This window comes from Pituophis catenifer, unplaced genomic scaffold (assembly GCF_029215685.1).
Source record: "Pituophis catenifer annectens isolate HBS135680 unplaced genomic scaffold, rPitCat1.0.hap2 SCAF_2, whole genome shotgun sequence".
NCBI lineage: Eukaryota > Metazoa > Chordata > Lepidosauria > Squamata > Colubridae > Pituophis > Pituophis catenifer.
In genome coordinates, this window is record NW_027256882.1 from 18,640,594 (window position 1) to 18,668,323 (window position 27,730).

The following is a 27,730-nucleotide window of genomic DNA, read 5'->3' on the forward strand; positions in this document are numbered from 1 at the left end:
ACCAAGTTGGCACTTGCAGTGTTTCTCCTTTCCTTAGAGGTTCCTCCAGTGCAGTGAGAGATCGGGCATCTTGCTCAATCCACTGATCAACTGATAGAGTTAAAGCAGAACCGTGGCTGCAGTTCTGGTGCTTCCTCCATGCCTTCCTTTCCCTGCCATGTTGGGGGATTAATTCTTATCAGAGGCCCCCTCAGGAGGTCTTTGTTTGACTTGGAAGCTACATGGAAAAGCTGATACAAGGCACAGGCAGGGATGGGATTCAGCCGGTTCGTATCGGTTCAGATCAGGTGGGCCAGCCCTCTCACCCCTGCGCTTTACTTACCTTTATCCTCTCAGCTGATTCACACAGCAGAGCGGATTGCTGCGCCTCAGCTATGTTACTCCCCAGAAGTAACATGGAAGGTTAGTTTTGTTAAAACTGTGCATGCGTGTGCACACATCTGATGCACGATCACCAAATTGGTTGTTAAACTGTCAGGATCCCACCACTGGGCACAGGTTGTAGTTGACTAGATGAAAAGTCTAAGTTGTGTTTTGCTGTAAAGTTATTGGTTTGGTTCATCATTTCCTATCTTCCAGGCACTCCCTTATCACCAACCTGTCTCTGGTGGACTCCGACCTGGGATGTCTGTATATGTGCAAGGTGCAGTACCCAAACACCCCAAAAGGTAACATTCTTTTGGAGGCTCACAGGAAGGGCAAGATCTATCTGTCTCAAAATAATAGTGATAAGATTATTATGTTCTAAGGGTAAATTATATAATTCAAATTGTATGCCAAGATTAAAGGCCTTCTTAATTTTTATTTATTTATTTAATTTGTCAAACATGTACTAGATAACAGGTATAAGTAGAAACATGGACATGAGCACATGAAATGAGTACCAATAAATGGGGACAGTAGGACAGGGGTGGTAGGCACACTGGTGCACTTATGCACGCCCCCTATTCGGACCTCTTAGGAATGGGGTGAGGTTAAAGTGGAAGCTATGGGGGTTTGAGAAAGTAACAATGGAGTCAGGTAGGCATTGACCACTCTATTGCTGAAGTCGTATTTTCTGCAATCGAGTTTGGAGTGATTTACCTTGAGTTTATACCTCTTGTTTGTTCGTGTATTATTGCAGTTGAAGCTGACGTAGTCATTGACAGGTAGGACTTTGTAGCAGATAATTTTGTGTACTACGCTTAGGTTAGATCATAGGCGACGTAGTCCAAGGTTGTCCAAGCCCAAAATTTCAAGCCTGGTGGCATAAGGTATTCTATTGTGAGAAGAGGAGTGGAACTCTCTTCTCGTGAAATACCTCTGGACTCGCTCAATTGTATTAATGTCCGATATAGTGTGGATTCTAGGCAGATGAACTATATTTGAAGATTGGTCTGGCAAAGGTTTTGTATGCCCTAGTTTGCAGTACAGTGTTATTTCTTTGGATAGTTCTAGTTCTTGGTTCTTGCAACTCCAACTAAGTCACCAGGGCTAAGAACTTGATTCTTCTGTTAAACCAACAAAGAGCATCCTATGTATTCTAGCTTCAGAGTAAAGGAAAAGGAGCAGAACTCTACTCTGAGATTCCTGCACCTACCAATTAAGTTTTCCGCTTGTTTTTTTCCTCTGTCTCTTCCAGATTTGAGGTGAACTTTGCCTGTGGGCAGCATGATGGGACCAACATTGCCTTCCACTTCAAGATTTACTTTAATTGGCAGAAAACTGTGCTCAACACGTTTCAGGCCGGCAGGTGGGGACATGAAGAGCATCATGAGATCCCCTTCCAAAAAGGAGAGGATTTTGAGGTCATCTTCATTGTCAATGAGGCCAAATATCAGGTTGGTATATGTGACAGAAGCTACTTTTGGGACTGCAGGTGGCCCTTCATTCCCCTCCCCCACCCAAAGAATTCACTGATTGTCTAGAACCGTGATGGCGAATCTATGGCACGCATGCCAAAGGTGGCACACGGAGCCCTCTCTGTGGGCACACGTGCTGTCACCAGCTGTTCTTATGGTTTCCAGAATGTGCCTGCCCATCAGCCAGCTGCTCTCCGTGCATGCCAGAGTGCTGGAAATCTGAAGACCAGATGGCCAGTGCACATGCATGTGCCGACCCCCTGGTCTTTGGGCGCGACGGAAACCTGAAGCCAGCATGTGCACTCCAGCGTGCACACATTCTGGTTTGGGCACTCAGTGCCAAAAAGGTTTGCCATCACTGGTCTAGAATGAACAATTAATTAATTAATTAATTAATTAATTAATTAATTAATTGGTTCAATTTATATGCCGCCCTTCTCTGGAGACTCAGGGTGGCTTACAAAGCAATAGCCTTCATACTTTTTGTATATACCTGGTTAGTAGGGCTTTCGGGGGGCCCCTAAGTGGTGTTCTTTTTTATACAAAGTCAGTTTATTGCCCCCACAATCCGGGTCCTCATTTTACCTACCTCAAAAGCCTGAGTGGCGTAGGAGGCTAATGCCTCCTGTTAGGATATGGTTTGAGCCTAACAAGTTGTCCAGGCAATATAAGTGTACTGTAACTTTAATCTGAAAATGTATTATGTGACTTTAATGCTGAGTCATGCTGTAATTAGATAATGACTGGTTGTGAGAGTATTTAAGCAAGGTATTGTAACATGTTCAGTTGCTGCTCTGCTATGCTGCCATTGTGTATGAAGATGATGAGATGATGAAGCTGCTATGATAAGCTACCATTGAGAGGATTTGTTATCTGCTAATCATCGTTTGATGGATCTGTTACCATCGTAGTTTGTGAACCAGAGTGAGTTTGTTATTCTAACCAACTACTGTTTGTTGGGTAAGAAGATTCTGTAACTACTGGACTGATTTACTGGCAAAGACTTGGAATTTGTTTAAAGACTATGAGACTGTTTTTCTACTATAAAGTAAGCTTTTGATAAACCAGTTTGCATAACTCTTATTCATTGCTCTCAACAACGTTTCCTTGTGCATTTACTCTGCTGGTTGGTAACACAACAACAATATCCTTAACACCTCCTAAGGCAGCATTTAACATCGAGCTGCCTGCAATTACTGCAAGTTCTAATCTCACCAGGCTCAAGGTCGACTCAGCCGTCCATCCTTTCTAAGGTGGGTAAATTGAGGACCCAGTTTGTGGGGGCAATAAGCTGACTTTGTATAAAATATACAAAAGTATGAAGGCTATTGCTTAACGCATTGTAAGCCGCCCTGAGTCTCCGGAGAAGGGCGGCATATAAATCAAATTAAAAAAAAAAAAAAAAGGATGGAAGGCTGAGTCAACCTTGAGCCTGGTGAGATTTGAACTTGCAGTAATTGCAGGCAGCTGGTGTTACTTAACAGCACTTTAGTCTGCTGTGCCACCAAGGCTCTTTAATACTGACTATCCCAACTTCATATCTTCCATATACTATTTTAAGTGATGCACAAGTTGTCTTCATTTAGCGACAATTGGGAACAATGATTCAGTCTCTGAGGTCACTAAATGAAATCCTGACTATCTTTATGATTGGACTTCAGCTTTTCTTTGCTTTACAGTCCTGTGAAGCTTTCAAATGCCAAGATTTGTTGCAAACTTACTATTTGAACACTGTCAAAATGCAAACAGTCACTAAATGGTGTGGGATGTATTCATGGCAAGAATAAACAGTTTTTTCCTGCAAAGAAATTGTATGATTCCCAATTGAGACTTGGTCCCTTTGGCTTTTTCCTCTGACAGATCCTGGTGAACAAGAAGTCTTTCTGTATCTACATGCACAGAATTCCACCACAAAATGTGAAGGTTATTAATGTTAAGGGAGACGTGGAGCTGCAATCTCTGAATGTGACAGAACGGCCAACAAAGGAGAACATGGTAAGCATTATCAATATCGACAAGTTGGTACCTCCTGATCCTTGATCTCTCTGGGAACTGATTCTCAGTTTGTTCAACCCTCAAGCTGCCACATTTTCTTTCTCCCTTCCATTTGCTCCTCTTATACTTCTTTTTCGACCCTCCCAAGAATAGCTGTCCTTCTGGGTTCTCAGTTGTCTTGGCTGATGACTCTGCATCCTAGCAAAAAAACAACCTAGTACTAGTATACTAATACTAGCAACTGAACAGGGAGCAAATGTACTCCTTTCCCTCTTGCAAATGTCCATGAAGCAGTGTTTCTCAATTTGGCAATTGTAAGATATGTGACCTCAACTCCCCAGGACTTCTATCATGCTACAAAGAATGAAAAAAGAACAGACCCAGATTCTGAGTCAGGATCAGCTGGACAACCACTGCAGGGTTAATATAAGACATTTAACCTGTTTCCTGCATTCACACACTAAGGGATTTGCAACAGACCAAATTACCTCCACAACAGCAATCCAGGTTAGAATAGAATAGAATAGAATAGAATAGAATAGAATAGAATAGAATAGAATAGAATAGAATAGAATAGAATAGAATAGAATAGAATAGAATAACAGAGTTGGAAGAGACCTTGGAGGTCTTCTAGTCCAACCCCCTGCCCAAGCAGGAAACCCTACACCACTTTAGACAAATGGTTATCCAACATCTTCTTAAAAATTTCCGGTGTTGGAGCATTCACAACTTCTGCAGGCAAGTTGTTCCACTTATTAATTGTTCTAACTGTCAGGAAATTTCTCCTTAGTTCTAAATTGCTTCTCTCCTTTGTTAGTTTCCACCCATTGCTTTTTCTTCTACCCTCAGGTTTGTTTATTTATTTATTTATTTATTTATTTATTTATTTATTTATTTATTTATTTAATTAATTAATTAATTTGTATACCGCCCTTCTCCAACAGGACTCAGGGCGGTGAACAGCCATGATAAAACATAACATATAAAATTTAAAAGCAATTTAAAAAACGTTAAATAATTTTGGCTATCCATTTAAAACAACCCGGATTAAAACCAATTACAAATTAAAACCGAAGGGATGGGATCAAGCCAGCCCGGCTAGGTGAAAAAGATGTGTTTTCAGGGACCGACAAAAAGTCCGGAGGTCTGGGATCACTCGTATCTCTGGGGGTAGGTCGTTCCAGAGGGCAGGTGCCGCCACAGAGAAGGCTCTCCCCCTGGGGGTCGCCAGCCGACATTGTCTGGCCAACGGCACCCTGAGGAGTCCCTCTCTGTGGGAGCGTACTGGCTGGTGGGAGGCTATTGGCGGCAGAAGGCGGTCTCGTAAATACCCCGGCCCTAAGCCATGGAGCTCTTTAAAGGTGGTCACCAACACCTTGAAGTGCACCCTGAAGACCACAGGAAGCCAGTGCAGCTCGCGCAGGAGAGGTGTCACATGGGAGTGCCCCGTCGCTCCCATAATCCCCCCCTCATTGATGAATAGTTTGACTCCCTCTTCTTTGTGGCAGCCCCTGAGGTATTGGAAGACTTCTATCATGTCTCCCCTAATCCTTCTCTTTATCAAACTAGACATACCCAGTTCCTGCAACTGTTCTTCATATGTTTTAGCCTCCAGCCCCTAATCAGCTTTTTTGCTCTTCTCTGCATTCTTTCTAGAGTCTCAACATCTTTTTTAAAACTAACCAGTTTTATCAAGTGGTAGAAAGGCACCGATGAAGAGGGAGAGGGCAGCAGGCAAGGATATCCAGGGCTAGCAATTTTAGGGAAAAACAAAACAAAACACGGAGTTCAGAGGTGGAATTCAGCTGGTTCAGACTGGTTCAGGCGAACTGGTAGTGAAATCGCAGATGGGCCAGCTCACCTGCCCCAGATCTATGCCATCCTATTTAGGCACATTTTTGAGGCCGGGTGTATGCATGGAAGATGCGCATATGAGAAAAGTGCATGCATGGACCGGTAGTAACAAAATGTGAAACCCACCGCTGATAGAGTTGGTAACAGTCTCTTTGAATTCCTTTCCAACCAGATAATAATGGGCCTTGCAATCTAGCATCCAGTAGTTATCAAGAGACTTGCTAACCCAACCTGTCTCTCTTTATTGTAGCTTTAATTTGTGGGATGGGACAGAAACCAGGAGATGAGAAATCTGTGTGCATTCAGGTGCAATTCAAAGAGCCTAGTATTTTCTGATGTTTGGCTTAGATTATACTCATAGTGAACACGAAGGACTAGAAAATGGGGGAGGGGGAATTACTAAGTAATCTGCCAACTGCTTAATGCTTGGTTTAGTTCATCAAGCTTCTAAAATCACAAGGAAGGAGAAGAAAAGGAATAGTAAATGGAATATTTTAGGGAAAATTAGGGGGGTTTTTTATGGTTAAGGAGGGGATTACTGTAATATAAATCCCTTGTCCAAAGCCAGCTACTCCCCATCACTCAGAAATATCTCTATTAAAAAAAAAAAAAAAAAAAAAAAAACTTGGAATAGAAGAAATCCCTTGGGCAAATGTGTGACTGAGTAGAAAGAAAGATCTATACATTGCACAAGGAAATCGGGATTTAGAACCAAGGTTGATGATTTGATCTATAAACTCAATCTTTTGCAATGCCATAAACCAGGGGCTTTCACAAGGTTTAATCAATAAAGTCAACAGAGCAATCCCACTGACACTATCACAACCCCATCTATTTTTTTTTTGTGTTCATTGCACATAATAGCAATAGCAGTTAGAGTTATATACCACTTCACAGTGCTTTACAGCTCACTCTAAGCAGTTTACAGAGTCAGCATATTGCCCTCAACAATCTGGGTCCCCATTTTACCAACCTTGGAGGATGGAAGGCTGAGTCAACCTTGAGCCTAGTGAGATTCGAACTGCCAAATTGCAGGCAGCCAGCAATCAGAAGAATTAGCTGCAGTACTGCATTCTAACCACTGCGCCACCGCTGCTCAAGTAACAGACCCAATGCAATCAAAACTCTGAGGCCTGAATGTTCCTTAAAGTATAGATTATCAACTCGCAAAGCATCCTTGGCCTGCTCTCAAGTTGCCATAGGCAAGGGGGATGGGAAACCAATGAAACAGCATGGTAGCCAAAGACAGATGCACATTCCAGACTTATCTCTCTCAAGGCTGTCTCCCAGGGTTACCCACAGCAACCAGGGGGGAGTGATCTCTACAACCCATGAAATTGCTCCATTGGCAAATGTGATCGATGACACACCCTGGGGGGAGGGAGGAAACGGTCATGATTGGGGCGTAAATTACGTGGGGTCAGAGTTGGCTTAACTTGGGAACATGCCAACATGAAGCTCCTAATAAATAACTGGATTTCTTTTGAAGATTGGCTTGAAGCTCATGATTTAATTAGGGCATCCGTTGGAACCCTGGCAAATTTATTAGGCATATCAGCAAGTGAACCAGTCCAAACCGGCTGAATACCACCTCTGCTATGGACTACAACTATTTTGACCCCAGCTAGCAGCCTCTTGGGGTGGGGGTGGCATTGAGTGTAACCTGGATGCTTGTCTATTTCAGCTGGTGCCCTATACAGGTGATATTCCTGGAGGTTTGGAAGCCAACAGGAACATCACAGTGCGAGGCTCTATTCCGAAGAATGCGAAAAGGTTTGGGCTCTCTTTTTTCATGTGTTTTTGGATGCAGTCAGAGGAATGGAATTGTAACCATTAGGCATCGCTGCCTTTCTACAGTCACAGCCAGAGGTCCCAACCTGCCAGTGCCTTCCAGGCATCAGACATTTCAGTCCATTCAGCCCACATGTTCCCCCTGCTCACAAGTTAGACACCAGGGCTCCAGTTTATCTTTGGCACAGCAAAATGCCAGTCTTAGGGCCTTTCATAGACCTTTCCTGCTTTATCTCCTTTATATGCCTTTCCCATCTCTTGTGCACATCCACAAGGAAAGCCCAGAGGACAAGGGGAAGGGGAAGCACAATTCCACACATAGTCTGTGGAACTCACCGCCACAAGAAGAAGAAGCAAAGCTTAGGGAAATATTTCCCCAAAATGTGAATATGAAATATCATGAAGGGATCGATGAGTTGAAGAGTTTGGGGAACTCTAGCTAAGGAGATGGATTTAAAGAAAGATTTGGACTCAAATCATCATTAAGCAGCAATCAGCTTTCTTCATTAGAAGAATGCTATTCACAGTTAGAGTGCTACTGAATATGAATAACAGAGTTGGAAGGGAGTTTGGAGGTCTTCTAGTCCAACACCCTGCTCAGTCAGGAAACCCTATTCCATTTCAGAAAAATGGTTGTCCAATCTCTTTTTAAAAACTTCTGAAGCATTCACAACTTCTGAAGACAAGTTGTTCCACTGGTTAATTGTCCTCAATGTCAGGGAATTCCTCCCTAGTTCTAGGTTGCTTTTCTCCTTGATTAGTTTCCATACGTTGCTTCTTGTCCTGCCTTCAGTTGCTTTAGGTGCAGGGGTGAAATGCTACCGGTTCAGACCGTTTCACCCAAACCGGTAGAAAAAAAAATGCTACCAGTTTGGTCGAATCGGTATTTCCGATGATCAGCTGTGCCGCATGATTTATATTTGCTAGAAATCACACAAGACAGCTGTTCTCCCCCTCGCTGTCCTACTTACCTTTGCAGACTCAGAAAAGGCTTCTTAATCTTCCTTTATCAGTGCTGCGCAGCAGCGCATGCGGTGCACATGCACACAAAGTGCACATTTGGCATGTGCCGCGCATGCACGCACGAAGCGAACCGGTAGTGAAACGAACTGGTAGCAGACTTCAGAGCATTTCACCCCTGTTCAGGTGCTTTCGAGAATAGACTCCCTGTTCTTTCTGACAACCCCTTTTCATACGTGTGACTTTTTATACCTATATTGCTCACTAAAAGTTTGATTGTGGCAGAACGCAAATGCAATGAATGAATAAACACCTAAAATGATAAATAGAACTTACGCATTCAGCAGCAGTCAACCAATAAATAATATTTGCAAAGAGGAACAAGATCTGTCTCCCCCCCACCCCTCCCTTAGCCTTCACCCATGGAAGCATCTGGCAGGCTGCTATTGAATTAAGAGATTGGGGTGAGGAGAATCAGATTTCTTTTTATTTATTCCAAGGGTCATCTGAGACACTTGCTTTGATCTCTCTTTTCAAGGTTTCAAATGAATTTTATGGCTGGCCAGGATATTGCTCTGCAGATTAATCCACACCTGGAACAAAGAATCGTGGTCCGTAACAGTTTTCTATATGGCAGGTGGGGACCCGAGGAAAGGAACTTGACCTTTAACCCTTTCCAACCTGGGCAGACCTTTGAGGTGAGTTGGCTTTGACTACAGAAAGGAGGGACATCTGCAGGGAGGCAATAAAAAAAATAATATGTCAGCCATAGAGATATAAATGGTATCTGGCCCCTATTTTAACCATCTCATGTAGATGCCCCTGGATTCTAGCAGAGAGTTTGGCTGGTTGGCCAATGAGAAAGTAGGGAGGCAATGGGGGTGGGGGTGTAGAGAAGATCCAGCTGATGTCTTACAGAGGTATAAAACTCCATCTCCCATAATTCCCAGTTAGCACAGGAGAAGAAAATCCAGCTGCCTTCTGAAAAAGGACCTGTCAACTCGTAAAGCATTCCAGGACTGATCTCAAGTTGCCATAGGCAAGAAGGGGGAGAAGCTCATGGGGCAGCTCAGCTGGCATGACTACAAGCACATTCCACACATACCTTTCTCCAGATTGTATCCCAGGTTACTGGACCCAGCAGGAGTGGCGTGTTTCCTACAGCCCGCGAATGTGCTCCCTTGGAGAATGTGATTTATGACATACCCAGAGAGGAGGGTGGAAACAGGGTCATTGTGGAGTCATAAACTATGTGAGGGCAGAGCTGACTCCACTTGGATAAGTGCCGACATGCTGCTCCTAATAAATAACTGGATTTCTTTTGAAACCTGGTTCGAGGCTGATTAATTAATTAGGGCATCTGTCGGAACCCACACAGGACCTTTGGGTCATTTAGAATCCCATTTTTACCTCTCTCCTGGAAAATTGACCTTGTATTGCCCTTGGGGCTTTGGGGGGAGGAGAGGAGAAAAAAGTGTGGCAGTTATGACTTCCCCCCACCAATGAAGCCCCATATCTTATGTATTGGTGGTACCTTTTGATTTTGATGCAAGTTGCAAATGGTGTGGATTGCAGACCCCTTGTCAGAGGACCAAAGGTAATCCAGATGTACTGATTTGCCACACTAACATTTTTCCTCTCTTCCCAGCTCTTGATCCACTGTGACAACCACAAGTTCAAGGTTTACGCCAATGGCCAACCTTTCTTCAACTATGCCCATCGTTATGTCCCTATTGAAGACATCCACACTCTAGAGATCAATGGAGACGTGACTCTTTCCTACATCAAATACTAAGCAATTGGGCAGGAGGAACAGATCAGAAACAGCATAGACCCGCCCCTCCCTCTTCTCCCTCCCTCCCTCCCTCTCTCTCTCTCTCTCTCTCTCTCTCTCTCTCTCTCTCTCTCTCTCTGTCTGCCATTACACTTAAAATCTTGCTGATGTCAAGTGGTCCATAAGCTCCAGTCAGACAGTCAATCAATCAATCAATCAAACAAACAAACAGAGATTCAAATGTAGTTGAGAATATTAAGCAGCATTTTTCAATAAAGCATCTCGATCAAGTAATGCAACAGGCTTACTTTTCTGTCTTCTGATTTTGATTTGTGGATGATAGTGTTGGAAGAAATATCCATCTGGGTTCAGTTCCAAGTGGGAAAAAGATGCTGGAAACATGGAGACTACTTGGAAAGATGGTTTTTAATGGTGGACAGGACTACATGGTTTGAGGTAAAGGTAAAGTTTCCCCTCGCATATATGTGCTAGTCGTTCCAGATTCTAGGGGGCGGTGCTCATCTCCGTTTCAAAGCCAAAGAGCCAGCTCTGTCCGAAGACGTCTTCGTGGTCATGTGGCCGGCATGATTAAACACCAAAGGCACATGGAATGCTGTTTCCTTCCCACCAAAGGTGATCCCTATTTTTCTACTTGCATTTTTTACATGCTTTTGAACTTCTAGGTTGGCAGAAGCTGGGACAAGTAATGGGAACTCACCTTGTTACGTGGCACTAGGGATTCAAACTGCTGAACTGCCAACCTTTCGATCGACAAGCTCACCATCTTAGCCATTGAGCCACCGCAACCCTATTACATGGTTTGAAGTCCTGGGCAAAAAAAGCACATGGGTTTGAATTTGAGCTTGTATTCTGATTGGTTTTCAGACTCCCATGGGGCCATGCAGGAGTAACTTTGTAGGTTGTCTTTTGAGTCCCAAGCTTGGTTGAACCTTGCTGGGTGATGTAATCTTCCCTGGTGCCATGTGGTGAGATGGGTAGAGGGCTAATCCTATCATGTCCTGAGGGCCATGTCTTAATCCCATCACCCTAAAGATGAAGTGGGGGCAAGGAGCTGCAGGAAGCTACTTTGTCTCTAAAAATGTGTTTCTCCTTTTCTCATCCAGGGAAACGTAATATTTTGCCTTTTTAATATTTCCCAGAATATCTCATTCTTCTAGGAGGGGGTGGGTGCTAACTTTCTGCATTAGTCTAATTTATTTATATTGCTTTTTACTAGGAGAGCATCCACCCACTGCTACAAAGACCTCTCCTTTTTACCATTCCACAGATCAACCAGCATTTACAGCTCCGTCCAAATTTCCAGCTGGGTTACAATCTCCATGACCATTATTTCAACCAAATGACCTATGATGGTGTGTTGGACCTGCTCTTAGTTGAGGAGGCCCACGTTGCTAACTTTAACTGTAGAAGGCAGAAGGACCTTTTCATTGTCCTTGAAGGGACAGAGAGTGACATCTCCTCTCAGATTGCCACCATATCCACCATCTACAAAATCCCACAGATATGTCCATAATGTTCCATAGCCTACTTCCCAAGCTGTAGGGGTCAGTAGGAAGATATACAACAATTGATCAGAATGAGCAGATTAGTACTCCCAGTGCCCACTTTTCTATCTGCAAGAGGAGAAATCACTTGCTTCTTCATAACAACCACCATCTTTATAATAATTTTACTTCCCCCCCCCGAAACAAAGCTAATTATTCTATTGTACACTATTAGTATCATATTTTCATTACTTTTTAGGTCAGCTCTGCCTTGAAAGACAAAATCCAATGTCATTCAGGCCCCTTACTCTTCTATTCTACAATTTGCAGATAAAGCATTTCCATTTTCTTATCTGAAACATCAGTTCTCTGTAGAAGGCTGGGCAAGATGACTGTAGAGGAGGAGGAGGAGGAGGAGGAGGAGGAGGAGGAGGAGGAGGAGGAGGAGGAGGAGGAGGAGGAGGAGGAGGAGGAGGAGGAGGAGGAGGAGGAGGAGGAGGAGGAGGAGACTGAAAAGATCTTGTCCTGAATACCATCCCATAAACTTCATGGTATGGATTGTGGCACAGGTCTTAAATGCTGCATATTAATTTAGATCCAAGAAGGGGATGAGAAAGGATGAGAATTTGTTCAATGTTCAGAAAAAACAATAGTTACCAACCTGCCTTCCATTGAGGACCTGTATACTGCACAAGTCAAAAAGAGGGCTCTGAAAATATCTACAGACCCCTCACATCCTGGACATAAATTGTTCCAACTCCTACCCTCAAAATGACGCTATAGAGCACTAAATACCAGAACACCTAGACACAAGAACAGTTTTTTCCCAAACGCCATCACTCTGCTAAACAAATAATTCCCTCAACACTGTCAAACTATTCACTAAGGCTGCACTACAATTAATCTTCTCATCGTTCCCACCACCCATCTCCTTCCACTTATGACTGTATGACTGTAACTTTGTTGCTTGAATCCTTACAATTTATATTGATATTGTTTCCTGATTGCTTATTTGTACCCTACGACTATCATTAAGTGTTGTACCTTATGATTCTTGATGAATGAATCTTTTATTTTATGTACACCGAGAGCGTATGTACCAAGACAAATTCCTTGTGTGTCCAACCACAATTGGCCAATAAAAAATTCTATTCTATTCTATTCTATTCTATTCTATTCTATTCTATTCTATTCTATTCTATTCTATTCTATTCCATTCCATTCCATTCCATTCCATTCCATTCCATTCCATTCCATTCCATTCCATTCCATTCTATTCTATTCTATTCTATTCTATTCTATTCTATTCTATTCTATTTGTTCAACATTCAGCCAATAAGAAAGATCCAGACAGTCACTTGTATTTCTGCTTTATTTGGAAATAAATACGATTCTTTTAGGATGACTTCATTTTGTGAATAGAATCTCCTTGCAAACTTCCATTTTAAGAGGATAAGAAAAGAAAAGACAAATCACCCTAATTCGTCTGGAGGTGTTTCTCTTCTCTCCTTATGCTGATGATGTTGAGATTTTGAGTACAATATTGCAAAGAACCACAACTGCACATGCACAACATTGTTTTAGTTGTAAATAACAACTAAAACAATGGCATATTACAGCCCCTTGAAATTATACAGTTATTTCTGAGATATCAATAAAATTCCCATTGTACAAGTGTTATGTTTAAAATACCTTGGTGGGAAATTTCAGAACTCCTCTAAGGGCATAGGACAGATATGATACCTTGACTGCTCAAAAGAGCCATTTTGCAATTCTAGAGTACAAGGAAGGAGGACTATTGTACAATTAACCCTTAAATTATTTCAAGCAAAAATATTACCATGCTCATGTATGGAGAACAGCTTGGATTATTTTCTAGGACTGGCCTGTTGGAAACTCCTGTCTCATATTACTACATTTCTTGCGGTCGTAAGCTGCTCCTTTGTATTCAGATCTGGCCTCACAATCATAATGTAGCACTTGGGGATGAAGATGCAGCCCAGCAATCCAGCACTCGAGGCCAAGATGGAGAAGACCTGAACAGCAACCATGTATTTCCCTTTGGTGCTCAAGTAGGTGGGCACAAAACTAACCCAGACACTGCAGAAGACCAGCATGCTGAAGGTGATCAGTTTGGCCTCATTGAAGCCACCAGGCAGATTCCTGGCCAGAAAAGCCACCGTGAAGCAGATGGCAGCCAGGAAGCCCAGGTAGCTGAGGGTGATGTAGAACATGACAACAGAGCCTTCATTGCATTGCAGGATGATCACTCCAGGCTGGGAATGGAGGTCAGAGTCAGGGAATGTGGGAGAAACTCCAAGCCAGATGGAGCAGATGATAATTTGGACAGCAGAAGAAGAAAGGATGATGGAATTGGCCAAGCTCTTCCCCAACCATCTTTTTACTTGGTTTCCTGGTTTTGTGGCCAGGAAAGCCAGCACCACTGTGATTGTTTTAGCCAAGAGAGAAGAAATGGCAACTGAGGAGATGATGCTGAAAACTGTTTGTCGGAGAAGGCAGGTGGCTTTCCTTGGCTGATCAATGAAGAGAAAGGGACACAAGGAGCAAAGCACAAGGGAAACCAAGAGGATGTATGAAAGGTCTCGGTTGTTGGCTTTGACAATGGGAGTTTTTCGATAGTTAATGAAAATGAATAAGACAAGGCTTGTGGTTAGGAACAAGAGTAGGGCAAAAGAGACTAAGAGGATGCTCAGATGTTCTTTATAAGACAGGTAGGTTATATTTTTGGGGATACACTGAATTCGGTCCTCATTTGGATATTTATTATCTGGACACTTGGTGCATTTTTCTATATCTGAAAAAAAACAAAAAAAACCCCAGCATTTCTTTAATATTCTATCTCAGGAAGGGCTAACCTTTTTCTCCTTGTGTGCTGAAAGTGTGCGGGCATGTTGGAACCCATAATGCAATGCGCCCCATACACATGCTCACGTGACTCCCTGCCCCCTGTTTGGGCCAAGCAGGCCTCCCTGGAGCCTCCTGAGCCCAAAAATGGGCTGGGGGGGCGCGCCCCACCCCCAGTTTGGGCCTAGCGGGCCTCCCTGCAGCTTCCTGGCCTCAAAAGGGGGCCATGGGGGGAGGTATGGCACCCACCCTCCCCCCGTTTTGTATAAAAATATACAAAAGTATGAAGGCTATTGCTTAATGCATTGTAAGCCGCCCTGAGTCTCTGGAGAAGGGTGGCATATAAATTAAATTTAAAATAAAAAATAAAAAGCAGAAATTTTCTCTGGCAGTATTAAAGCTTGACCAGTCTGCCACACCCTTCGATCTCTATCCAGCTCCTCCTTCAGAGTCTTTTGGGTATTATCCCCTTTAGATCATCAATTGAAATTAAACATGGAAGTTGAGCTTCAAACTTTCTTTTAACTTGCAATTCCATGAAAATGCTCTAAATGAATTTCCTTCCACAAGCCCCTTCAGTGCAACCCACCTTCCTGAGTGGAGATGGTCCCCTCTGGACAAGGAACACAGTCATAGCAGCAAATTGGCTCTCCTTCCCGAGTCCGCTTGACAAATCCAGGATGACATTTTTCCACACATTTGGACTGAGGCAGAGACTAAGTAGGAAAAAACAAGGAATTCCAAAGAAAATATGTTACCATTAACCATATGCTGAGATGCTAACATGTGCTTTAAATAAGACTAAAAGTGACTCCTCAGTTTCTAGAACTGTATGATGTGAGATACAGTTGAGGTCACGAGAACATGTCCCTCCAAAAGAATGACTCAGGCATCTTTTGCTTCAGAATGTGGGACATGCATGGACACTCTTTGTCAGATGTCAAGAGATATTTCTAAGGCCCATCTAGGTATCAAAAAATCATCCGTTTAGAATTACAATTAGGTTACAATAACTGGCATGGAAGAACAATCCCATATTTGATATCAGTTCAATTTGGAAGCTTGAGGAGACTAACAATCAAGGTGAACCATGAATTAAAGGGTTTTCAGATGAGGTGCTCTCTTAGAAGCTAAAGACCAAATCTTAGCTGCATTTCCTTTCATATTGTCCCTCATTACTTAAAACATCAAGAAGTGTTTTTTTCTGTATCAAAGACATGTTTCAGTGCTTCAGTTTCTGGGGTCAGGGATTTATCTCTCATCAGACCAATCGCTACGATTCCATGTAAAGATAAATTCTTGGACCTCCTTCATAGAAGCAGAAGACCTTTTGCACTGTCCCAGTGGGGTGAAAGATTGAAATGGATAACTCTGCCCATGTGTGGGTTGCTGAAAAACCTCTTGCCCTGTCCTTTCATGAGACACTGGGCTCAATCAGGATAAGGGGAACCCTAATTCCAAAACTAATTTTCCATTGGGCAGGACCTCCATCCAGTATTGATTCAATTTCACCGACTTCAAGCCTAAATTGAATTCAGGCAGCTGGTCAACAAAATTGCCTTCTTCTTTGCAATTTGTGGGAAAGGAAGCAGCAAACCAGAGGCTACCAGCCCTAACACTTGATATGTAATCACTCGTTGATTTTCATGCATCTTCTCCAATTCAACGCTAAGCCATGGCACATAGGTTTATCCTAACTGAGATAGGTTGGAACCATTTGGGAAATATAGAAAAGAAACCAAAATGTCTCCCACCCTATTGAGCAACGTTAACCTTGATAGATAAGCTTGATTGATAGTAAGTCTCTCTCTTTCAAAAGTCACCAGAATCTCTGCGATACGTCTTCTTTTTGGGAAAAACACCCAGCTCATGATTTCCAGATCAGCTGCTAAATCACCATTTTGGTCCTGGTACAGTTCCCATGTGGAAAGATTTAAGAACTCATTCTTCTCCAAAAAGGGATGGAACTAGAATGGAAAGATCCAGGAATTCTGAAAATAGTAAACTTGGTAACTTATTCTTTATTGTATGTTCTCAACTGCATCTTTCTTCTTCAGATCTGTCTTGCAGATAGTTTTATCACAATCTTCAAAAGTGAAAAAGAAATGTTCAGCAAAATCTGTCAATCATATATGGACAATATATGTATTGAAAAACAAATACAACTGACAAAATTTATCTATGATAGGGAACATATAGAGCAGGTGAGAAATAAATTGTACAAAGAGAATATTCATAAACTCATTGGAAAAAACATTGGAAACGTGACCCATAAGCTAATTCTAGTTTTTTTGTAAGGTTGAATTAGCTGAATATTTATAATTCATATGCTGCCCATTTTTCTGTGTGAGTCAACAATGTATGTCTGAAAATAAAAATGTCCCACCAACTCTTTTTAAACCTGAGAAGTTAAGAGAGGATCCTTTCTGAGTTTCTTGTTCTTGTTTCAGTTGTGTCTCTGATTGCACATATTTAACAAATTGTGTCAGAGCTGCCATCCTTCGCTCACATCTGTGCTTTCCTAGATGTCAGTTTGCCATACATTAAGGGAGGAGTGAGTGAGAGCCAGGAGGAGAATAAGGGGGACCTGAGACAGAATCCTGGCAAACCAAAAGTAATAGTCATACTGTTCTGAGACATCCCAAGGCCATGGTCCTGGGAATGGGATGCAGGATCTATCTAACCAACCAACCAACCAACCAACCAACCAACCAACCAACCAACCAACCAGAGTGGGGACAGTTACCAAAACATCTTCTCTGAATGTGGCTGAACAATGGGGTGATAATAGGGGGGTGGACCAGGGAATGGAAACTTAACTAGGGGAATTTTTATGCTCAAGCTCTTAGTCCTGGCTTTGCTTACTGTAACTGATTTCCTTTTGTAAAAGTAACCTTTTTGCAGCATATGGAATCAAGAACATTTCTTTCCTAAGGGATCAAGTTAAGCCAGGTCTGACATGAAGCCACAACCACAGTAACAATTTTCCCAGAGCCAAAAACTACTGAGGAAATTGTGCAACCAGGTCCACTCCTGAGAGTGAAGAGTCAGTAGTGAAAGGAGAACCTGAAATCTTGGGAATGGGGCAGGGAGCCTGAAACAGCCAACTTGAAGTTGACGCTTGGCCCAAAGCCATTGAGTGACTTCCAACTGTCAGCTGAGAAAACAAATTGGGTGTCTAAAGGTATATCTTAAAACAAGACGTAAACTGCAAAACAGATCTTGATGTTTTATCAAAATAAGTTGGAAAAAAACCCAACCAAATGGAATTTAAAAGAGAGAGAAGTACAAAGTCCTCCACACAGAAAAGAAAAACTGAAAGCAATACAAGAAGGATGAGGGATAATATGAGGGAATGTTATCTATTTGGGAGACTCCAAATAAGATCAAGTAGAAGGTCTACGTGAGGAGAAAAGCAGAAGAAGTTTGGAAGCTCCTTTCCCAACTAACACAATCTCTTAGTAGGAGATGGGAGGATACAGCATTCTTCCAATAACTGAAAGATGCTGCACAGAAACTTAGGATCTGTTTATAGCTATTCCAGAATCAATAAATGTCTGAATGAAAGGAAAAGCATTCTAAAAGGAGAAGCGGTTTCAGAGTTGAGCCAATGAACCAGAGATTTAAGTCTCCCCTTCACCTATTTCCTAAATGCAAAGACTGAGCAGTAGGTATCTTCTCTCCTTTCCAGTTTTTAACAAATACAATTCTAGCTGCTGTTAAAACATTCACAATTAAATATTGCACTTCTTTATTGTATGTCTCTGATAAGATCCCTAATAAAAATGTCTCAATATTTTTCTTTATCATCACAATATGTCTCTTTATGATTTTTTCTAACCACGTGTGTATCTTAGTTCAATATCTCCTTGCTCCTACGCATGTCCACCACATATGGTAATATGATCCTGGAATCTGATGACACTTCCAACGCTTCTCCGATTTATTCTGGAACATTCTGGCTATTCTCGTCGGGGATAAATGCCACCTGTAAAACATCTTATACAAATTCTCCTTATATGCTATAGACATTGTCATTTTATAATTATGCGACCACAATTTTTGCCATTTCTCTAAATCAATACCATAACCAAAATTTTCCCCCATGCTATCATTGATTCTTTAACTTGTTCTTCTTCCAGTTTTACCTCTAATGTAACCATATAGCTTTTTAATTACATGGTCATCAAACCCATTAGAATCTTGTCTAAATTAGTCAACACATTATAAAAACCTTCTTGTTTGAGATATTCTCGATATCTAGAAAATATTTGCATATATGAAAACCAGTCCATTTTACATCCCTGATCTTCTAGTTCTTGCTTCAACTTAAGTTCACCCTTTTCATCTATTAATTTACTATATCTAACAATTTGTTCCCTTTTAAATATTACTGGATATGAAAAAGCTTCAATTGGAGATACCCAGACTGGAATCTTCAAATAATAATGTTTTTTAACTTTCTCCCAATTCAAAAGTAAAGCCTCACATATCTGATGTCTTCTAAAGTACCCCTGTATTTTTGTTCCTTTATACCATAAAAAGGCATACCATCCCATCAACAAATCATGTCCCTCCAAATTCAATAATCTGGTATTTCTCAATTTATGAAGGTAAAATTCTACGATGCTACTCTTAAAACCGCACATAAAGGAATGTATTTAAAAATGCATACAGCTTTTTAAAATTTAACAGGTTTAATATCGAATTATATGTATCCTCTTTTCCACTGTTTGTAAAATTATAACCCATGTCATTAGATTGGCCAAACCTGTTGGCCTTTTGTAGCACAAGAAGGTTGAGATGGTTCCCTTCCTTCTTCTTTCAATTCCTTCTCAAAAGGAACTAAGTTGGATGAATCCTTATAGGGACTTCATACCTGCCACGGCTGCAGTCTTGGAGCCCCCAAAGTTTCTGTGCCATCCTTCATTCTCTTCCTGGATCTAGAGGAATATGCAGCATTCAAGGCATAAGCCAGAGTCTTAATGACACTGTAAAAATGGTGGCCATTCGAGACCCTTTCCAAATTTTGTCCCTTTTGGGTTGCCAATGGTGCTTTCTGGATGCATCTTCTCCGTCCTTTGACAGAAAAGAGATGCTTTGAAAAAGAACAGTGAAATGACTGATACTTAAAAGGTGGTTCCACAAAGAAACTGTCTACAAAGGCATCTGCCATTGGTTGTTTTTTTTTTCACTAAACCAAGGGTCCACACATTAGTCACATATTTGAAAAGTCCCTTTTTCAGTGGATTTAATCCAATGACTGTTGTGATCCAGACTTTCCCTACAAAAGGTCCTGAAAAGCCATCAAATATTAACTGGAAAGTAAGAAGTCTGTCCCAAATGGCACGATATTCTATGTGGTGAACATTGACATTGACTTCTCTCCACTTAGAGAGGGCTGCCATGAGGGATGCTGAATTTCCAGTTGTTGAGAATTGTTGTGATATAACAACACAAATTCCACTCTTGACCAACAGAGGAGTCAAAGTCCTCATGAAATTCTCTCCATTCTCTGTGTCTGAAGCAAAGAGGCCAATCAAGGTCCACCCAAAATATAGAAGCACTTGAACAATTTCTAGGTAGAAGCCTTTTTTGGGGAACAGGGAATGATAAAATGGCAAGTGACTTTTATCACGCAGCAAATCTGAAAACAATTGAAAATTCATCTAAAAAAAGCAATGAAGAATACTGTATTATATTTAGAGTCAGATCAATTCCAAAATCTTAGCTTTAAAAAAATCCAATTTGGGTCTCATAAATATATTTGAATAGTTTATTGTTGATTAGTCATTAAGCCGTATGAAAATAAGGAATAAAGAAAAACATTAACAAAACTGTATAAAACTTTAGTAATGTAAAAAATATATTAAATTAAAAAGAATAAGAATAGAAATGCAAATTGTATTTCTGTATCACCCCTATTGTTGACCACAATCAGACATGCATATGCAGATCTCATCTGAAATGTTTTGTCCAAACAAAGAGCCGTTGGTCCCATAAATGCAATGGGGATGATGTCATGAGAGGCTATCACTGCTTTGATCCTTTCCCCCTCCACAATGTGGATCCCAAACCCTAACCTTGAGACCTAAAATGGCCATGGGGACAAGTAGCTCTTAATTTAAAAAGAAATAGATATGGTTGGATCTATCATTCATGCATCCATCACCCCACTCAATTTACTTATAGAAAACACACGTACAAACCTGAGGGACTTTGTAGGTGCTTCCTAATCTTGACATCTCAATGGAGATGTCATCAGCAGCTGCATCAACAAGAACCAAAATGTTGTCCTTCCTTCCACAGCTGTAGTTGGGAACATTGGCTTCTCCAGTTGAGAGCATGTCCATCAAGGCATCTGAAGTGCCAAATATGTTCAGATAGTTATCATGAACATTGTATCCAAGTGTGAGATTTCGTGGAAGCCAGGGAGTCTTGTTGGCTACTTGAATGTTAAAAATGTACCGTAGAAATGTTTCTTTATCACTAAGTATACTAATGAAAAAAAGTGTTCATGTTATCATCATCATCATCATCATCCACAGCAATAACAAAATATTTTTTTCAGTTGAATCCTCTTTGTCTCCACAAGCCTTCTGAGGCTAAAGCTAATATTGACCCCAACTCAAATACAAATTATGGTCACCCATCACCATTTCATTTTAATGAATGTTCGGAAGATGGGATTTAGATAGTGTTGCACTAAGCTTAAGAATCACAAACACACAATTTTTGTAGAAAACACCACCCTTTATTCCTATGTATTAGGCACTGAATATGAATAATCAGTCATAAAAATATGGAAATATGCTGGGTACAACCCATTACTCAAGACCCTGCTGTTCCGCCAAGCCAGGCTATCAATGTAATGATTTTTAAATTGGGTGTTTTAAAGTTTTGGGGTTTTAAATCTGAGCCGAAATTATGTAATAATTTTAATTATTTTTAACTGATGTCTGTCTTTGTGCTTTTAATAGGCTGTACACCGCCCTGAGTCCTTTGGGAGAAGGGCGGTATAGAAATAAATAAAATTATTTATTTATTTATTTATTTATTTATTTTTTATTTATTTATTTATTTATTTATTTATTTTAAACTAAAATCAGTTTTCAAGTGATAACTCAGGACTGAACCGGGAAAGTTTTATAACCTGGACTTGTTTCAAAGTTATCCCTCCCCCCTTTATATTTCAGTCTCTTCCAGGATAGAATAGAATAGAATTTTTTATTGGCCAAGTGTGATTGGACACACAAGGAATTTGTCTTTGGTGCATATGCTCTCAGTGTACATAAAAAGAAAAGATACATTCATCAAGAATCATAAGGTACAACACTTAATGATAGCCATAGGGTACAAATAAGCAATCGAATCTTACTAGGAAACAGTCAATATAAATCATAATGATACAGCAACAAGTTACAGCCATACAGTCATAAGTGGGAGGAGATGGGTGATAGGAACGATGAGAAGATTAATAGTAATAGTAATGCAGACTTAATGAATAGTTTGACAGTGTTGAGGGAATGATTTGTTTAGCAGAGTGATGGCATTTGGGAAAAAACTGTTCTTGTGTCTAATTGCTCTGGTGTGCAGTGCTCTATACCACTGTTTTGAGGGTTAGGGATAGGGTTAGGGTTTTCCACAACATTTCCACAAAATATGGCAAGAAATGCCATGGAAATAAAAATGGTTCAGGAAATTAGACAAGTTTTGAAACATAGGAATAAGGGAAAGAAGAAGAAGACAAGAAGAAAGTTAGAAGTGCAAAAGGAGGGAATGCATTACACGGTCTGACTTACAAGCTTGCCTGAGTAGAAGGAGCCCTGTTGAAAGGCAACGTTGTGGTATTGGCTATTATTGTTGCAGTGGTGATTATTGTAATGAGATGGTCTCCTGGCCTGTAAAAATTCCTTGATATTTTTTCATCCTGGTGCTCCAAATTCAGTGGGCACTTCATTCCAAGCTTCCCAGAGTTTGGCTGGGACATCAGCAGCATCAGAGTCAGGAGCAAGAAATTCATGGGGGCTGAACTGATCCCCTTCCTCTTTCTAAACAAGAACAAGAAGAGTGAGAAGATTTCAAAGTATCCTCAATCAGATGGAAATGCCACTGGCTTTCCTGATTCAGGCAGACAAACTGAGCTTCACCTAGAAAGGAGAGAAAGAGATATCTTTATGCCTGTTCTTTATCTTGTGCCACACAACATGACCAGAGGCATTTATCCTTTTCTGATGCAAGATCCCTTTCATGTTTCTTCAGTCTGGTGTTTACATCAAAGGCAAGAAGTAGCGTAAGAGGTCTCAAAGACCAGAATTGTGAAAATTACAATGAGAAACAAGTTTTCCTCTTGGGATCCTGAACTTCTTCCAGGGCTCCACATGTAAAGGGACAGCTGTAGGAAAGCATCTTAGTGAAAAATTACAAATCCATCCCTTGGGGACACTGTTCTGTAGTGGTTGTGATCCTTCTTGTCAGGACATGTCCAGAAAGTGATCCTGGGGGAAGATAGCACAACACCCAGATAATGTCTTCTGCTGTCCTTTAATGTGGTATTTTGTCTCCAGAGAGCACTGGAGACAATATCAGCCAGAGCTATGGAGTTTAGTGACATGCTAGATTAGTGGCATTTAACTCTAGTTCTGCCTGCCTACTAATGCCAATTTGTAATCAGCACCCTTGAACCTTGTATATTGTTAAGAGTAAGGCCTGTTTGGGATTTTCTTTTTTTTTTAATTAGATCTCCTTATATGAATCCTAACTGGAACTGATTTTAAAATTGCTTATGTTGGAAATGACATTTTATTTCCCATCTTTTCTAGAAATATTTATTATTTAGTCAACAAGAGTTGACTAAAAGGAAAATGCCAAACTATGGACTCTACCATTTGATTAATATCAATGGTGAAATGCAAATTATTTTACTACCAGTTCTGTGGGCGTGGCTTGGTGGGCATGGCAGGGGAAGGATACTGCAAAATCTCCATTCCCACCTCACTCCAGGGAAAGGATACTTCAAAATCCCCATCCCCTCCCCATTCCTGGGGGAAGGATATTGCAAAATCTCCATTCCCACCTCACTCCAGGGAAAGGATACTTCAAAATCCCCATCCCCTCCCCATTCCTGGGGGAAGGATATTGCAAAATCTCCATTCCCATCCCACCCTGGGGCCAGCCAGAGGTGGTATTTGCCGGTTCTCCGAACTATTCAAAACGTCCGCTACCAGTTCTCCAGAACCTGACAGAACCTGCTAGATTTCACCCCTGGTTAATATGGAGAAATCTATAGAGTGGATAGATTCTTTTTTCTTGATGATCTCTTGGATGTCCTTACATATTTGTGTAAAACACTGAGAAACGTTATATTTCAAAGTTTATTTTTTACTTTACTAAATAAACAGAGGGCTGTGGTGTTTATTTCTTGTCACATCCTCTCAGAAAACTCTTTGGGGGAACCTTGTGGTCCCTCTTTTTCTGTAGATGTGTTTAGTGGAGCTTTTGGCCAATCCATCTCGGAGACTGTGAACCACCCTCAAAAAAATTGCCAAGTGCTTGGAAGAATGTGGTTGAGAGTTCCTGTGTTCCTGAGGTCTCTGGGTCAATCTTGGGATTATTTATTTAATTTTATTTATTTATTTTGTCTAGCACATATTAGATAACAGATATAGGTATAAACATGATTAATACATGAAATGGTTACGAATAAATGGGGACATTAGGACAGGGACGGTAGGCACGCTGGTGCACTTATGCACGCACCTTACAGACCTCTTAGGAATGGGGTGAGGTCAACAATAGACAGTCTAAGGTTAAAGTTTTTGGGGATTTGGGGAAGAAACCACAGAATCAGGTAGTATATTCCAGGCATTGACCTGACTCTGTGGTTACTTTCCCAAACTCGCAAAATTGCCTTATTATTGTGTTTCTTATCTGGAGAGGGATGATAGTGATATGTTCATCAGTTCTATTCTGCCTCTTTTAAAATCCTGTCAAATATTTTATTCTGGGGAGGGGGCTGTTTCCACATCCCAAAGTTGCATTTTCAAAAGGCAACTGGACTTTCTTCTTCAGTTACGAATGGGTGCGAAGAATGGAAGGATATATAGTCCTTGAAGTCATCTGGTCATTAGCACTCTCTTTGGGAGTCATTGAGGCCACTTGGAGGTTTATCTGTGCCCTTGGGAGTCATCTGAATAATGCAAATGGACATGGAACCTTCTTGGAATTGCTAAGAGGGTCTAACTCTTCATTTTTCTATTTTCCTTTGGTTTTAAATAACCTAAATTACCAAAAATGCTAACAGAGGATATAAACCAACAACAATTGCAATGAACTGTTAAATTTTATGAGCATAAGAAATAATTTCACAATCAGTTCCCTACTTTCATGATGAAAGTAGGGAACTTCTTTGAGAAGAAGATGTAGTTCAACAGACCAACACCAGAGGCCAAGATGGAAAAGACCTATACAGCCACCATGGACTTTCCTTTGGTGCTCAGGTACGCGGGCAGGAAGAAAACCAAGATGCTGCAGAAGACCAGCATGATGAAGGTGATCAGCTTGGCTTCATTGAAAGCACCAAATGGCAGCAAGGGAACCCATGTAGCCAAGGACAATATAAAACATAGAGACAGAGCTTTCGTTGAATTGAAAGATGAACTCTCCTGATTGAGAGTGGAGATCAAAGTCAGGAAATGAGTGGCAAAACTCCCAGCCACATCGCAGAGATGAACATTTGGACACCAGAATAAGAAAGGATGATGGAGTTGGTCAAGCAAGAGAAAATTATAGATTTGGTAGAAGTTTTTGTTTTAGTTTCCTTGACACTTTCTCTGTTGTCTTTCCATATTGATAAAAACATATTGAGAACATTTAAAGTTTGAAATTTCTTGATTTCTTAAATATATGCTGTGAGTTCTGCGGCTGAGATGGTGTGCACCAGTGGTGGGTTTCAAATTTTTTTTACTACTGGTTCTATGGGCATGGCTTGCTTGGTGGGCATGGCTTAGTGGAGGTGGCTTGGTGAGGGATATGTGACTGAGTGGGTGTGGCCAACTTGGCATCACTCACGGCAAGGTGAGGCAGCACCTTGCTGTGAGTGACATTGAGTTGGTCATGCCCACTCAGTCACATGACCGATATTGCAGAGACAGGGTGATTTCCTAAGTACCTCCCACCCCCTTGGGCTGACAGAATAAAAGCTTGCCTGCCGAGCCTGCTACTGAGCAGCCCAGACTGGAAAAAAACATGGCTGGGGCGGAGGAACGTTTAACAAGCTCCAAAATCTTGCTGCAAATCTGGGTTTTGTTTTGGGGTGTTTTTTTTTTTTTTTTGTTTTTGTTTTTTTGCCAGAAGCCCCTGGGAGATGCACTATTTTTTATGGAACAATTTCTGCACTGCCAAATCTTATTCTACTTCGTTGTTGTGGTGCTGCTTGTTGCTGCTGTGGTCGTCTGGGCTGCCCAAGGAAAGAACCACACCGGCTCAGCTCAGGGTGACTGTGAGGAACAAGAGGGGAAGTCAAGGTGCTCACCCCACAATGGCCAACTTCTTGCGTCTCGCTCCCGTGTGCGCTTTCCCACTCCGGTTCGGCACTTCCAGCATGCGCAAGGAGTGAAGGGAGGCAAAAGTAGCAGTGGCAAGGGTGACAGGGGTGTGTGACATGTCCCTCCATGGTATCCTCCCGGGTGACAGCCAAGGTTTCACCACCTCCTCTTTTCCTCAGAGGCATGGTGTCTGCCTCCAAGTCCTTGTGGAAGGGGACACACACACATACACACACGCCCCTGTCGCCCTCACTGCCACTACTTGTCCTCTCAGCTTCTTGGCACTTTTAAAGTCAAGTATAGCGCCTCTTTTCCTCACAGGCGTGACATCTGCCTCCCTTCACACTCCTTGCAGAGGGCCACATAGACACACATGCCCCAGTAACTGCGCCGCCACTTCTTTTGCTCTTAGCTTCTCGGCACTCTTAAAGTTGATCTTGAAGAGCTGGAAGACATCTTAGATTGCTGCCAAACTCATTGTTGGGAGAGGTGTAGGCTAGCCCCTGAATATACAAGTAATCTTGGGCAAAGTTCTTCCAAATTTGGGGCAATTGGGGCAGTCGAGCATTGGGTGAGCAAGCTGTGACCAGGCAACTGGTTTGGGGGTGTGGCCAGCCAAAGGTCACTATCAGTTCGGCGACCCAGAACAAATTACCACTACCAATTCACACGAACTGGTGTGAACTTGTAGAAACCCACCACTGGTGTACACCCACAGTGCAGTGGATGGTGTGACCTGATTTCTTGCCACAACCACTCAGAAGTTGGTTTAGGGAGACCTGGTGGCAGTTTCTCTTGTTGTGTGGATGCACTTGGTGTGATGTGACTCCTGTGACATTCCCATCTCTGAGGCTTTGTTGTCCACTTCAGGACACCTCCAAGGGCTTCAAAGGTACAATTGTGAGTCCCTGTGTTTTGCTTTATCTTGGTGGATTGTTGATTGATTCTGTTTCTTATCTGGTGGAGGAATGTTAATATGTATAGTTAGGGCTAGAAGGAAGATCTGGGGGTTTGAGAAAGAGAGGAAGCTGATGAGATGGACAGGTCCATCTCATCCTTACAATGAGAAGAATAGGTTGATCTATATCCCAGATCCATTATTGGAAAGTTGTCCCATTGTATGGTCCTCAGTTTCCACTTGCAGTGCCTAACTACCAGATCTTTGATGTCTCCCGGTTCTGGCTGTTGTTTTGGAATGCCAGCTTGATGTGTAACATGGCTTCTCTTATCCATTACGTTACCTGCCATGTCTCACTGAAGCCTAGTTGTGGTCAGAGAGAAGAAACCTCTTCTTGGTTGGAAATGTGGCCACCTACTTTGTGGGTTTGCCTTGGGTGAGAGACCAGGGAAGTGGAGTAGGGGTGGCTATTGTCATCCATGTTTTGTTATAGGCTTTCAGGAGGCTGCAGCTAGAGCTGTCTTTTGTCTCAGGTTGGCTGTAGGATCATTTTCCCAGCCTTGTAAAGTATGTTGTGTGAATGTATCCCTTACAGGAAGACGTGTCTCCAGATTATTTGTGTGATAAATGATTGTTCAGCTAGTCCCTGATAAATTGATATGCACAGTTCACTGACTTATTGGCCAACTGGTTGAACCTCC

At 41.7% G+C, this 27,730-nt stretch overlaps 1 protein-coding gene and 1 pseudogene across 1 annotated transcript; one reads left to right on the forward strand and one right to left on the reverse strand.

Annotated features, from left to right (window-relative positions):
- Positions 1-252: 252 nt before the first annotated feature.
- LOC139309941 (galectin-6-like) lies at positions 253-10,236 on the forward strand. The gene is made up of 7 exons (XM_070934123.1): positions 253-402; positions 580-668; positions 1,622-1,820; positions 3,702-3,836; positions 7,375-7,463; positions 8,980-9,139; positions 10,090-10,236. The coding sequence occupies exons 1-7, from the start codon at positions 253-255 to the stop codon at positions 10,234-10,236; spliced, it is 969 nt and encodes a 322-aa protein (XP_070790224.1).
- Positions 10,237-13,595: 3,359 nt separating this feature from the next.
- Positions 13,596-26,249, reverse strand: LOC139309942 (vomeronasal type-2 receptor 26-like; annotated as a pseudogene).
- Positions 26,250-27,730: the final 1,481 nt, after the last annotated feature.